The 13,126-nt window shown below is 35.0% G+C and overlaps 1 protein-coding gene and 1 long non-coding RNA gene across 2 annotated transcripts; one reads left to right on the top strand and one right to left on the bottom strand.

Annotated features, from left to right (window-relative positions):
* Positions 1–577: 577 nt before the first annotated feature.
* LOC147486802 (uncharacterized) lies at positions 578–1,738 on the bottom strand. Its single transcript, XM_086573853.1, has one exon. The coding sequence runs from the start codon at positions 1,736–1,738 to the stop codon at positions 578–580; it is 1,161 nt and encodes a 386-aa protein (XP_086429979.1).
* A 6,398-nt stretch (positions 1,739–8,136) lies between these two features.
* Positions 8,137–12,595, top strand: LOC147486801 (uncharacterized). The gene is made up of 2 exons (XR_015202578.1): positions 8,137–8,509; positions 12,378–12,595. It is a non-coding gene; the product is annotated as an uncharacterized LOC147486801 (long non-coding RNA).
* The last annotated feature ends 531 nt before the right edge of the window (positions 12,596–13,126 follow it).

The following is a 13,126-nucleotide window of genomic DNA, read 5'->3' as shown; positions in this document are numbered from 1 at the left end:
AGACTACAAACTAAACTAATTAACTAAAACTAAACTAAACTAAACTAATTCGGACTAATCGCCCTTAATTTCATGCAATCCATATACAGTTGGGAATTCGATGACTTGATAGAACGTGCTAGGTATAGCCCGAATTTTGTGTATCCACTTCCTTCCCAATATGGCATTGTGATCAGAATGGTGCTTGATGACCACGAATGTCGTCATCACCGTTTGAGGCCCAGCTCGAACTGGCAATTTTATCTCTCCAGCTAGCTTGGTACAAGTTCCATTAAAACCATATAAACTGAACTTCGGTGGCTTTAAATGAGACTCATCGAGACCAATCCTTTTGAATGCTCTCAAAAATAAAATATTAACTGAACTACCACAGTCCACTAATATCTTCTGTACATCATAACCCGCAATACGCAAAGTGATTAACAAAACATTATCATGTGGTAACATTACCTTGGATAGATCCTTTGGTACAAACATGATTGCCCTAGGAATGCTAGCCGACACCAGCTACTGATTCACTAGATTTGGCTCAACATTGACCTCGAGCACCTTTTTTACAGTCAATATCTTTCTTATCTTATCTCGAAGGATTTTTTTTCTGGGGAATTTCTCCTTTGTAAATCATGTTTATTACCCCTAATGGCTTCTCTAGTATAGTCGCCGTTTCCTCAGGTCTAACATCAGCCCAAAATTCTCTCAATTTTCCATCCTTCATGAACCTGTCAATCTCTTTTACCAGCTGCAGACACCTATTAGTTTCATGGTTCTCCACCTTATGAAATTGACAATAAGGCTTTCCTTTTATCTCTCTGAGAGTATATTTCGGACAGATCACGAACTCTTCTTTCGCTATCCTCCTCAATATATCCTCTGGCGTGGAGTTGAGAGCTATGAAATTACTAGGATCCAATTCCTCCTTTAGTGTTTTCTCAAACTTCCTTCTTTGTTGCGGCTGATTATCTCTGTTTGCGTACTGTTCCTGAGTTCTTTTATGATCTGACCTCGAAGAATCTTGACTTTCATATCGATCAGCACTATCTTTATCTCTCCTTCCTGCATCAGTGACTTGCAACACTACTTGAGCATTGGCCATCTTTAACCCTTCCTTGACTCTGATATCTCTATCAGCTTTATCATACAACTCCTGTAGAGTTTTAACCTCTTTCCTCAACAAATACTTATGCATAAAAGATACTGGTATTACACTTGCCTGGAAAGCTATGACAACTGTCATTTCTGATTCATCCAACCTTTCTACTGACTGAGTTTCGGCTTTGAACCTTGCCAAAAATTCTTTCAATGATTCCTTTTTTGCTTGCTTTAATTGAAATAATGCCGACACCTGCTTTGGCTTCACCCTATGGTGACCGTAATTAGTGAGGAATCTTTCTTCAATTTCTCGAAAGCATGAAATAGATCCCTCCAGAATTGTGCAAAACCATTTTAGTGCTTTTCCTTTCAAGCTTGATGAAAATGATCGACATAGTACAGTATCCCAATACTCGGTACCCTGATATATCGAGAATTGATGTCGATAACTAAAAAGATGATCCATGGGATCAGTACCCCCCTCATACTGACTAAATTTTGGATTCTTAAACTTTGGAGGTAAAGAAGCCCTTTCTATCTCTTTTTTCAATGGATTCCTACCGACATCGTCTGCCAGCTTTCTTATCGAAGCTGAAACCTTTTCCAATAACTGATCTCCTAACTGCTTCTGCATCATTTCCTGCACCATCTCTTTCGTGACTGGTGCTTTAACTTCTTCTTGCACCACTTTTGGTGTCGTTCTCGCTATAGATTATACTTTTTCAGGATGGCTTCTCCTCACCTCCTCGAGGTGACTCTTTCATACTATTGGAGTGCCAGAGCTTGACTCCTCGTCAACCTTCTCATACATAGCGTCTTCAACACGCTTCTCCTTCTCTTCCCTTACTTCTTTATTTCCAGCCAGTAACATCTAATTTTGTTTTTCTAACTCAACCATCATTCTTAACAAGTCTTTTAGAGATACTTCTTCCTCTCGTATCTTATCCACTTCTTCCACCAGTCTACTCACTAACCTTCTAGTTCTTCGATCTGCATTCTTAGATGCTGCTTGAGACGTGCTTGCTTCCTTAACCATTAATGTTTTACTTGCTGTCGCTCAGTTTGGGAGGCATCTTGACAAGAAATCAAATATCTCTTTAATCTAACTCCCTATTCTTCACTGATCCTATCGAAACATCTTCAACCTCTTTAACAATAGATTCGAAACTCCAAAGAAAACAAGAAAAGAGTGTTCTTTCTTGATCCTTGAAGCACAGACGATGCCAATATAGTTGGAGAAGATGTTTCTATAAGACCAATAACAAGAAACTATTGAAGATCTAAAACAAAGATTAAAAGAATTGGAATTAAGCTTTTATTGATAACAATGGCGGTTGTACATTTCTCTTTCTCTCTCTTTGCTCTTGTTTACAAATTTTTCTCCAATGAAATAAGAATCCTCATTTCTCCCTCCTTCTAGCCTTTATATAGTGCTATGATAATTGCTTTATCCAATCATATCACTAACTGCCGCGTGTCCATTCTCTTCTTCTCCTTCCTTTTCCCGCCTTAAACCTGCAGCAACATACAAACTATAATACCAATTATCGAAATATTGTAATATTTGGGCTGGAATATCGGGTTGACGATGACACTTATTATGTCATTTGTTGTTTCAGTTTATATATAAATTGTTAAGATTTATTCCTATGTGGTTTTTGCTATCCTAATTTCCTTGACTAGAATTCTACAGGTGTCAGTGTGGATTTAAAATTTTAGTTGGTAAGAATTTCTAGATGAAAGTACTTATTTCAATGTATATCAAAAATTAGCCAACATATGTATCACCAATAGCATTTCCTTCACTTTTGACATACTTTGCCGAGAAGTCAAGTGCGCCAAATTGTTAATATACCTCAGTTTAACACATTCTTCACTATTTCCATTTGTTGATACCATCAAGAATTGAACAACTTCTATTTACCAATAAGTTGGAAATTCACCATTAGGTTATTCAAATTTAGTCCTTTGAGATTGCATTTGATTCAAGAATTTTCACTTTAGGCATGTGCTCAATGAAGAATACTTTTAATTTCCTCATTTCAAAGAATAAGAAGCTCCATATTATCTTTTTTAGAAATTTATTTCAATTGGGTTGGCTTGATGCCTAAAACTTGTTCCCAACATTTCAATTAACCTACATTGAGGCTGCATTGAGACTGTGAAAAAAGCTATTTATTATGAAGTGGGGTTGAATATAGCAATTATATTCCCTTATAACAGGGTTTCTGTAGACCCATAAGTAGGTCCTCCACAGAGGGCGCGGGTGGGTAAAGCAACATGATAAACAATAGATATACACACTACAACAAACAGGTTTTTTACCGACGTTTTTTTTCATTCCAGAAACTAACCTTTTGGCACGTTTAAATCGTCCCTATTAATTTGTTCATTTAAAATGTTAAAATTATTATTTGCGACGTGTTTTTCGTTGGAAATAGTGGTCTAAATATTTTTTAGCAACCGATTATTCTTTTTATAGTTGAAATAGTGTATTACCGATAATAAAAAGGTCGAAAATACGTTTGTACACAAGGCAACGATTTTTTTCGTCACTACTTGTCTTAAGCTAGCGACACTTTCGTTTTTTTTTGTTGAAAAGATCCTCCATTCATTTATCATCAGGTAACAACAAAGTTTTCATACAGACGCTCCTTGACTCGATGAAAGACCCTACTAATAGATAAGGGAACCAAAGTCCCATTACAAGACAAGTCTGTGCGACTTCTACTAGCCTCTACAAGCAGATGAGCATGCTGAGTTTCACTCCTAGAGCAATAAACAATACGACAAAACCCAAAAGACTGCCTGATAAACTGGATCTTTGACCTTAGATATTCTAATTCTCAAGAAGAACATGCAATTTGCCCATTAACTGCATCAACCATGCTTTTGCAATCCGATACAATGATCACCATCTTAATATCCATATCCAAAGCTTTTTCTAAAACAAAAGAGCTTGGAACTCCGTCTCGTCCGGTCCCGATGCTATGCAGTGCTTGCTTCCTGCAAACAAAATATCACATGACCATTTACAAATGGTAAGACCTATGCCACCTGTTTTTGAGAGACTCTCATATCCTCCATCAATTGTTATAAGAAATAACTCGAGTAAAAAGTTTTTTGGGATATAATATTTGCACAAAGGTTTGGGTTTTGAAGGTAAGAAAGAAGTTGTTGATTGGGCTACAAGTTTGATCGAGGATAATGGTTTGTGGTTTGGGGTAAATATTAGTTGGTTTCTATCCAACCAAATGAAGTAAGATAAGTTTGCAAAGTGTGTTAAGTTGTAAAGGATAACATCTTTGGGTTGGGTGTCTATAGAGATTTTAAGGAAAGTGTCCAGAAAGGTTGTTTGAGATTGTGTGCTGAGAGAGAGATGACTAGTGAACCATGTTGTTGCTAGGGAAGGACAAGTTAACAGAGCATGGTCAATGGATTCAGGCGCTTGGGTACAATGAGGACAAATGTCATTGGTAGCCATATGTCTATGAGTTAAGAAATGTTTAGTTGGAAGAATATAGTGTAGTACTTGCCAAATAAAGAGTTGAATCCTTAGAGGTGATTTTAGTTTCCAGATGATATTCCAAATTTTATCAGGGATTGGAGTTGAGGAAGGACTGTTGGTAAGAAGTTGCATATACCAATTATAAGTGGATTTAACTGTGAATTTACCATTTCTTTCTATTGTCTAAATCCAAGGCTCAGAAACATAGTTATGATCTAGATGAATTTTATAAATTTTAGTTGCAATCTCTTCAGTGAAAAGGCAATTAATCATATTATAATTCCAGAAATTATTCATAATTAGATCAGAAACAAAAACTATGTTATCATTAGGGGGCGGACCCATAGGTTTTTTATAAGGCAGGGTAGGAATCCAATTGTCCTCCTAGATCTTAGTATCTCGGCCATGTTTGATTAGAAGACAAGGAATATACTCTATTTCATTTTTTATCTTAATAAGCTTTTTCCACCAAGAAGAAGCATAAACTTTGGCTTTAGCATTTAGGAAGTTACATTGAGGGAAGTATTTGGATTTTAAAATCTGAACCCAAAAGAGATGTGGTTTTGAAATAAGTTTCTAACACAGCTTGGATAGTGAAGTTTTGTTTTGAAAGTAAGAAGATTTGAATCCTAGGCCTCCCAAACTTTTTTTCCCACAACAATTTTCCCAACTGATGAAGTGGGCTTTTGGATTACCATGTTCATTTTTACCCCACCAGAAGTTAGCTTAAGTTTGATCTAGTTCATGACATTCTTGTTTCGTGAAAAGATGGGTTTGCATGTTATATATATGTATAACACTAGTTACACTTTTAATCAGAGTTCCACGTCCAGCTTTGGAGATTAAAGTATTTTTCCAACTTGATAATTTCTTTGAAATATTTCTAATAATGGTATTAGTATTAAACTTATGAGGTTTTATGGGATTAAAAGTCAGACCTAAATATTTATTGTTTTGATTAGACACAGAGATTTTTAACACTCGAGCAACAAGTTTGCGTAGTCTAGGATGTAAATTATGACTAGAAATAATTGAGAACTTATCAAAATTTATACGTTGCCCTGAAAGATTACAATAGTCAGTCAAGCAATCAACAATATTATGAGCTTCAACTAAGTTGGCTCTGACAAAAACAAAGCAATCATCGGCAAATATTAAATGGAAAATAGGCGGGGAGTGGCGAGCAATCTTTATGCCATGTAACTTATTAATGGCCATCAAATGATTTATACATCTAGAAAGCGACGCTTTTGTTGATCGGGGAACTAGTATTTTATGTCAACGTTTATATCGTCGGAATATATGTTTTCGATTTCGGCGCGATTTCCATTATAACCAGCCGCCAAATGTTTGATTTTTCACGAAAAAGAAAAGAGGGAAGAAACACTTTTTGGGGGAAATTAGTAACATAGGAAAAACACCATAAACTAAAAAGGAAATAGAATGGCTCCTCACTCTCCTTCTTCATCCTCTCAATTTCAATCTCCAGGTATTTCTTTCTCTCTCCTTATTTTTTTTTTTTTTTAATTATTCTTCTCCCCCTTTTCTAATCTTCTGTAATTGTTAAAGCTATAGATTTTTTGTACGTAGGTGCTTTAATTATTTTGGGTTCAATTTGTCTACCTCCTTCATCCTTCCTTCATTGAGGGAAAGAAAATCTCTGGTAAATTTTGAAGCAAAAATCTTTCTTTGAACCTGTTTACCTTAAAAAAAAGAGTAAAGTTGTGATTTTTCTTTTCGTTTCTTCAAGAATTATCATTCAATCTTGTTTGTAGAAATAAAAGAAGCAACTTTTTCTTGTATTAGAATAAAAAACACTAATTTTTTTATTGTTAATAACTTAGTGAGAGGACTCTACAAGCGGTAGCTATCAGTTAAGGTAATTTTTTTTGCTAGTTTGAACTTTGGATATATACTGGTTTATCAGGTTAAAATTTTGCTTTACTGGCCATTTAGTTGTGTAGATTCATATAGTGTTATTGATTCTTCCATTACTTAGGTGATATTGGTTACTGGCCGGTGTAATTTTCAGTTTCATAAATTTAATTTTTATCTGCATTTACGACTTCTGTACGAGGTGTGTTCGTTAGCTATTATGATCTGCAAATTAACTTGGGTGTTATTAGTTTGTTCATGATTTGCAAATTAATTTCATAGATGCATAAGATATAGGGTTATTTAGCTTTTGGCCCCACTTTATATATGGATATTAGTGTTTGGCTCTTCTAAGTTGGTTTATTCATTTTTTGCCCCATTTCCATTAGTTGACTCAGTCAACTTTAACTGCACAATAAATTTTGCTCCTTATATTTTCTTAATGGCCTAAATACCCCTCACATGTGACCATTTTTTGAAAACAAAATAAATTTACACGTGTCCAAATCTTAATGTTGGCATCCAACGGTTGTTCATAACTAGCCATCGGGGCTTTGAATGTTGCTCCCAAAGTCCATTAATGGAGAAGGGGCTAAAAGCTTAAAAGTTTTGTTGAAAGGGGGCCAAAAACAAAAATATATTCAAATGGAATGACTTTTTTAAATATATATATATTTAAGTCCCACAATCCAATAGACCTCCATAGTATTCACTTTGCAAAATATAATTCTAATTGGACAAAACCAAATTTGTTACATGTAATTAGAGCTAATTTATGTTCAATATGCAAAATTGAACCCTAATTTGACAAAAGCCCCAATTTGTTACATGTAATTGGGGTTAATTTTATGTATATTATGCACAATATAACCCTAATTTGATGAAAATCTCAATTTATATACCATAATTTGCGCAAATTTATGTTCAACTTTACAAATAAATTGTAATTGAAAAAAAAATCCCAAATTTTACAAGTAACCCTAATTGTTAGGATAATTGTTAATTAGTAGTTTCAGTACCTTAATTATAAACTAACACATTCTCGTGATATGTAAAAACTAACATCCAAGCCGCTGATTTTTTCCATTAGATACTTGCCATGTGGTCATTTAAATCGAAATCAATGAAATGAAATTGTAATGGAATTCAGGATCAAAATAAAACAGAACTGGTATTTACGAGTTTCACGTGCAAATCACGTGAAGGGTAAAAATGTCATTTTGAAAATATGATATGGTGCAGTTAAAGTTGACCCTGTCAACTAACGGAATTGGAGCAAAAAACAAATAAACCAACTTAAGAGATCCAAACGCTAATATCCATATATAAAGTGGGGCCAAAAGCTAAATAACCCTAAGATATAAGCATAAGTTAGTTATTAGTGTAAATAGTGTTGTGTAGTTTATATATGACAATGTGATTATTTTGTTTGTAGCATGTCCTCCTATGGAACTTGTCTTGATTGTATTAATTTGAATTCACTGCAAGGTTTATGTGTATCTTAGGAACCATAAGAAATAAGATGGCTATTATTCAATTTTTTGGAATTGTTTAGTTCTTCACAGTTGTGATGCACATTATTTTAGATCCTTAAATTTGATATATTAACACAAATGTATCGACACGTGTCTTTGCCAACTGTAGGCAGGCACAAAGTGATTTTGCCTACTTAAATTTAGTTTCAGACCCTTAATATATATCATGAATTTTTAACTTGGGCTAAATCTTAAATAAATATCAAAGGGAACACTTTTGAAATTGTCCTCGTCTAACAGTGCACCCCCCACCCCATACAAGAAAATAGCTTAACAAGTAGGTATTTATCATTGTGGTTTTATTTTGGATACATGAATGCAGAGGTGGATCAGCTGAGGAGGAGGGCAGTAGATAGAAAGCCAGCTTGAGGAGTTGCGTAATTCAACACGAGAGAATGAATGCCCAACAACAGGAAATGGATGCCCAAAAGGCAAGAATCTATGAGCAACAACGTGCATTGGAATTCCTTATGTTGAAGTTCCAGAATGGTCCTCGATTATGGTACGAACAATTTTTGCTCCCTTTATCATATGAGGTTTAATAGTTGAGGTTTTACATGGATTGGTGAGTTTCTTTAGTAATATTTGAGTGAGTAGATATACGCATGTCATGTTGGGTATAATTTTGGTTAGTTGTGTTTCGATCATTAATTGGAAGATATATATATATATATAGTCCATATAAAATCCACTCCTAGCTCTAGTATTGAAACCATTATGTGCTGATCATAGCCTTGTGTTTACATTCAATGGTGTAGTTGTGTTTTTGCATAGTATATGTGCTATACTTATTAATCGGTTTGTCGCCGGAGGTTGAGAATATTGATGGGAGTGCTTTCAATCCTTGTTTGGGTTTGGAAACAAGTTGTAGGGACCATAATTGTTCCAGTAAGCCAGTAAGGTCTCTGTCTAATATAAACATAATGAGATTGCAGTTTCAGAGGTACATAGTACCAACTTAAAATACATTACTGAGTTGGAGTCCAGTCTCCCATTGTTTTGTAATGAAGTAACATTATAATTAGGTGAAAGTTTTATGAAGTTTTCACACAATAAGGTGCAATTTTGAAATTAGTGTTCCTGCTGCCATGTTTTTAAATCATTCTCCGTGAACATGTTCAACTTGTTTCTTGGTTGTTTTATTGAATTTTCTTTCATGCCTTCAATTGTTAAGGTTGGTTAGTCTGTCATGCGTCAGTAGATTGTACATAACTTTCTGCTCAGTCATTTGTTTTACAAACCGTTTGTTATTCTTGAAAACAGACTTCTCAAGCTTTCCAATGGTACCAACCTTGTCTTATAACTCTTACTGGTTTAGTACAGGATTGCCAGCTAAGTTGAGGGTATTTTCAGTTTGCTGTATTTTCTGTTTTTCTGTTTTGAGTGTTGTCTAATATTGTTCCTATGACTGCAGCTGTTGTTCCAATGTGTTTATGCATTTTCATATCTGTTATTGTTTGTTTAGATGTCTTGGGTTGTTGTTCCATCAATATTTTGAAGTTTAGGATCAGTTTGAGGTTTTCTAGACACTTACTTCGATCGGTTTGTCTGTTTCTCTGCTTGGGTTGCACAAGTCTACACTACCTAGAATTCAAGCTAAAACAGTCTAGTCCACTACCATATATATTATGGTGTGAGGCACATTATGAAAATCTAGAAAATTTTTTGAATCTAGGTTGGTCTACCCTCCACAACTCTAGTCCCATCATTAGTTAGAGCAGCTCCTGCTTCTGCAAGTGCATCTGCCGTGAAGTTAGCTTTTCTCCAAATCGAAGTGATTTTTAAGGAGTGAATTCCAGTTGTGCATCATCGACCCCGCCTTGAGTTCGAATCAAATCATAGCTCGAAACTCTTAATCTTTCAAAACGAAGAAAACCAATAAATTGGACACTAATTAGCACGCCTAGGGAATCTTTCAAAAAGCCGTTTCCAGCCCTTTGAGTTCTGTGAAGTTTTGATTTTTGAATTACACTATGTGCTTCATCTCTTTTGATTACATGATCAATACACTACTTAGAAAAGTTTTAAGATTTACTTCTTGTAACGCTTGTTCAGATGTAACCTTCTGATTTTCTCTGAATGAAAACTGGATTGTTGGACTCAAATTGTTATTTAAATTAATTAGACACAGAAAACTTGTTATATTTTGACTGAGTAGGCGCCGGAAGGTGCTATTTTTAGCTTTACTCGCCACCAAGTTTTTTATTCAAAGAGGGTGAACTAAATGAGGAAAAACTAAGATTTGTAGAAGAGTCATGCAGTTTTTAGTTTGAGAGGTTTTTGACTTTTAATATGGTTACACTTGTCTCAGGTCTTGTTACTTGAGTTGAGTGGCTAGCAAGTGTGTTAGGGTCTAACTTGGGTACTGACTCGGAGACTCGGACTGCATGAAATTATGAAACTTGTTTATTTGGACTCAAAATTGCAGTTTAAATATTTTTGTATCTAAAACGGCTATGTTATTTTATGATATGTGAGTAGATGAAAAGAAGTAGTTGCCACCAATGTTTTTATTATTATAAAGAGGGGGGGGGGGGGGGGGACACCATTTTTGTTGGGCCTAAGGCGGATGGATGGCGGGGAAAATAGAAAAAGGTGGGAAGACTCTCGGTCTTCTCTCTCTCTCTCTCGGTCTCTCGATCTCTCTCCGAAATTTGGAGGTTTCTGGGTATAATGCATGACTTGGCAATGTAGCTGCCGGACTTTTCTATACCTTTAATTAGGTTAAGAATGTATTATAGGCCTTGTCACTTGTTCTTAGGGGTAGAATGACGTACTTAAACTCATCAGAAAAAGAAGAATTATGTACTTTAGCAACAAGTGTATAACTGGATACGTATGTTAACAATGTTTTTACTACTATTTTGTAATTATTCTTTCTATAAGTTTCATTATTTTGAATGTTTTAGTACCCCTAGGGTTAGTATTTGTTATGTTCGAGTTTGCAATACATTCCTTTGTGGTAATACTGTAAATTATGGTTTGGTTCAAAAACATTGAGGTTACATGTTGTTTTAGTTTTTTTCATGTTATAGACTTGCCTTTTCTTTGACCTCTTCTATATGTACTTTAGCTTTTTCAAGCATGATGTTTTCGTAATTGCACACAAGTTCATTTCTGTTACAGAGATGTGAACAAACATCCTATCTGGTTGTTCAATTTGTTCTAGTAAATTGGTCCAATAGTTTGCGATGCTTTACAGTTTCTAGAATTGGAAATAGGGCAGAGTTGTATGTTATACTTGCTTTGATAGTTCAACAAGTAAGATATCAATTTAATACTGAACTTGAAGTAGGCATAACAAATAAGATACCAAGGCTAGGTTTGGTGCTGTGGAATCAATATATACTTGGAGTTGAAGTAAACCTATAGTCCATCCCCTTTCACACTCCATTCTTGTTCCTAATTTGTGGGTAATGAAAGAGGAATATAATGCAGTACTTTGAATTTGTTGGTCAAGAACTTGAGATGAATTTGTTCTGTTTTTGCTTTAATTTTGTGTTTGTGGCTATGTTGTCAAAAGACGCCTGAGGTGGCTGCTAGTTGTAGATTATTGTGAAGGACGTTTACAAGGTGCACTTGTGGTAATCTAGCTAATGCCATACATCGACCCTGACAACCTTTTGAGTTTGAACCAAATCATGGTTTGGAATACTTAATCGTTTGAAACTAGGGAAACCAATAACTGAAGTTCCATCCTGAAATTTCAACTGTTTTGAGGATTTGGGTATATGGGATTTGATATTTATGCCCATCTAGTTTATTCTTACAGTCCACAATAACTTGGACACATATTACCACACCTAGGGATTCTGTCAAATAGATGTTTCAAGCCTTGGAGTTCTATGAAGTTTTGATTTTTGACATACATCCGACAGTCTCTTAAACTCAGTTTCTTATTCTCAAAGTGTGACTTGTTACGTTGTAGCCAAATACCCACAATACCAGCCACATAACTTGAAGTCCAAAGTTGTTTAAGTCTGGGACTCCATCCTTTTGCAACTCGCATTGCTTCCTTGAAGTTAAGTTTGGGTGGACCGTGTTTAGGTGTGGTTAGGTTGAGATCTGTGTTTAGGTGAACTATGATTTGGTTGAGATTTGTGTTTAGGTTGTTCGTATTGATAGCGTAACTAGTGGGGGTGCTTGTGATTGTTGATTCACTCGATTGGATTTATTGATGTTTAGTTCTTACATGGTGATTGATTTGCCTTTTCTGAACTGGGTTCTAATGCTTAGGGGATTGGATTGACCACCACCTATATGAAATTCATATAACTGATTATAAGTTAAGTTTGTGAGTTGTGAATACTGATTACCCATTTTGTGATCTTAGACCTTTCAATCCAGTTATATGGTATTGTTTTCTGTAGGTGTTGTGTCATTTTTCCATATCCATGTACATATCTCTGACTCAATTGGTATGTTGGAGTATAGTTGATCAATGTACCTTAACTAAATGTTGTCATATTTTGTTTGTATGTTCGAAGTCGTGTGGGTTAGAAGAAACTATTTGTGTGGGTTTGTATGGGATTACTTGTTGGGGCAGAAACATTTTGGGTAGGATTTTAGCAAAAAATAAAAATAAAAATACTATGTAATAGATGTTGGATGTTAAGACAATTTCTTTTCATGTTTTGTGCTTTGTAAGACTATTGTATATGTAACGGATCATATTACGATCTTAAGAATGGAGTGGGTGATCATATATAAATGATTTTTGGGTTTGTTGTTTGTTAAATTTAATGTGGTTTAATTGATATTGTTTATATGTTTCTTTTAGGGTTTATTCGATTTTGGCCCCACTTTTAATAGGGTATTCAGCGTTTGGCTCCTGTAAGTTGCTTAATTCATTTTTGGCCCCAGTTCTGTCAGTTGACTGAGTCAACTTTAACGGTTCCGTATCATATTTTCATAATGGCAATTTTACCCTTCACGTGACTTGCACATGGAACTTGTAAATTTCAGTTTCGATTTATTTCGATCATGAATTTCAATACAATTCTATTTCGTTGATTTCGATTTAAATGACCATCTAAATTAAAAAATCAACGGCTTGGATGTTAGTTTTTGCATATCACGAGAAGTCAAGGAGTTAGTTTATAATTAGGGTACTAAAATG

This window comes from Coptis chinensis, chromosome 7 (genome assembly GCF_015680905.1).
Source record: "Coptis chinensis isolate HL-2020 chromosome 7, ASM1568090v1, whole genome shotgun sequence".
Taxonomy (NCBI): domain Eukaryota; kingdom Viridiplantae; phylum Streptophyta; class Magnoliopsida; order Ranunculales; family Ranunculaceae; genus Coptis; species Coptis chinensis.
The sequence above is the reverse complement of the archived record's forward strand: the minus strand, read 5'-3'. Positions and strand labels throughout refer to the sequence as shown.

What these genes read in the sequence shown, in the direction of transcription:
- LOC147486802 (XM_086573853.1), bottom strand. Translation starts at nt 1,738, where the DNA reads ATGGTGCAGGAAATGATGCAGAAGCAGTTAGGAGATCAGTTATTGGAA.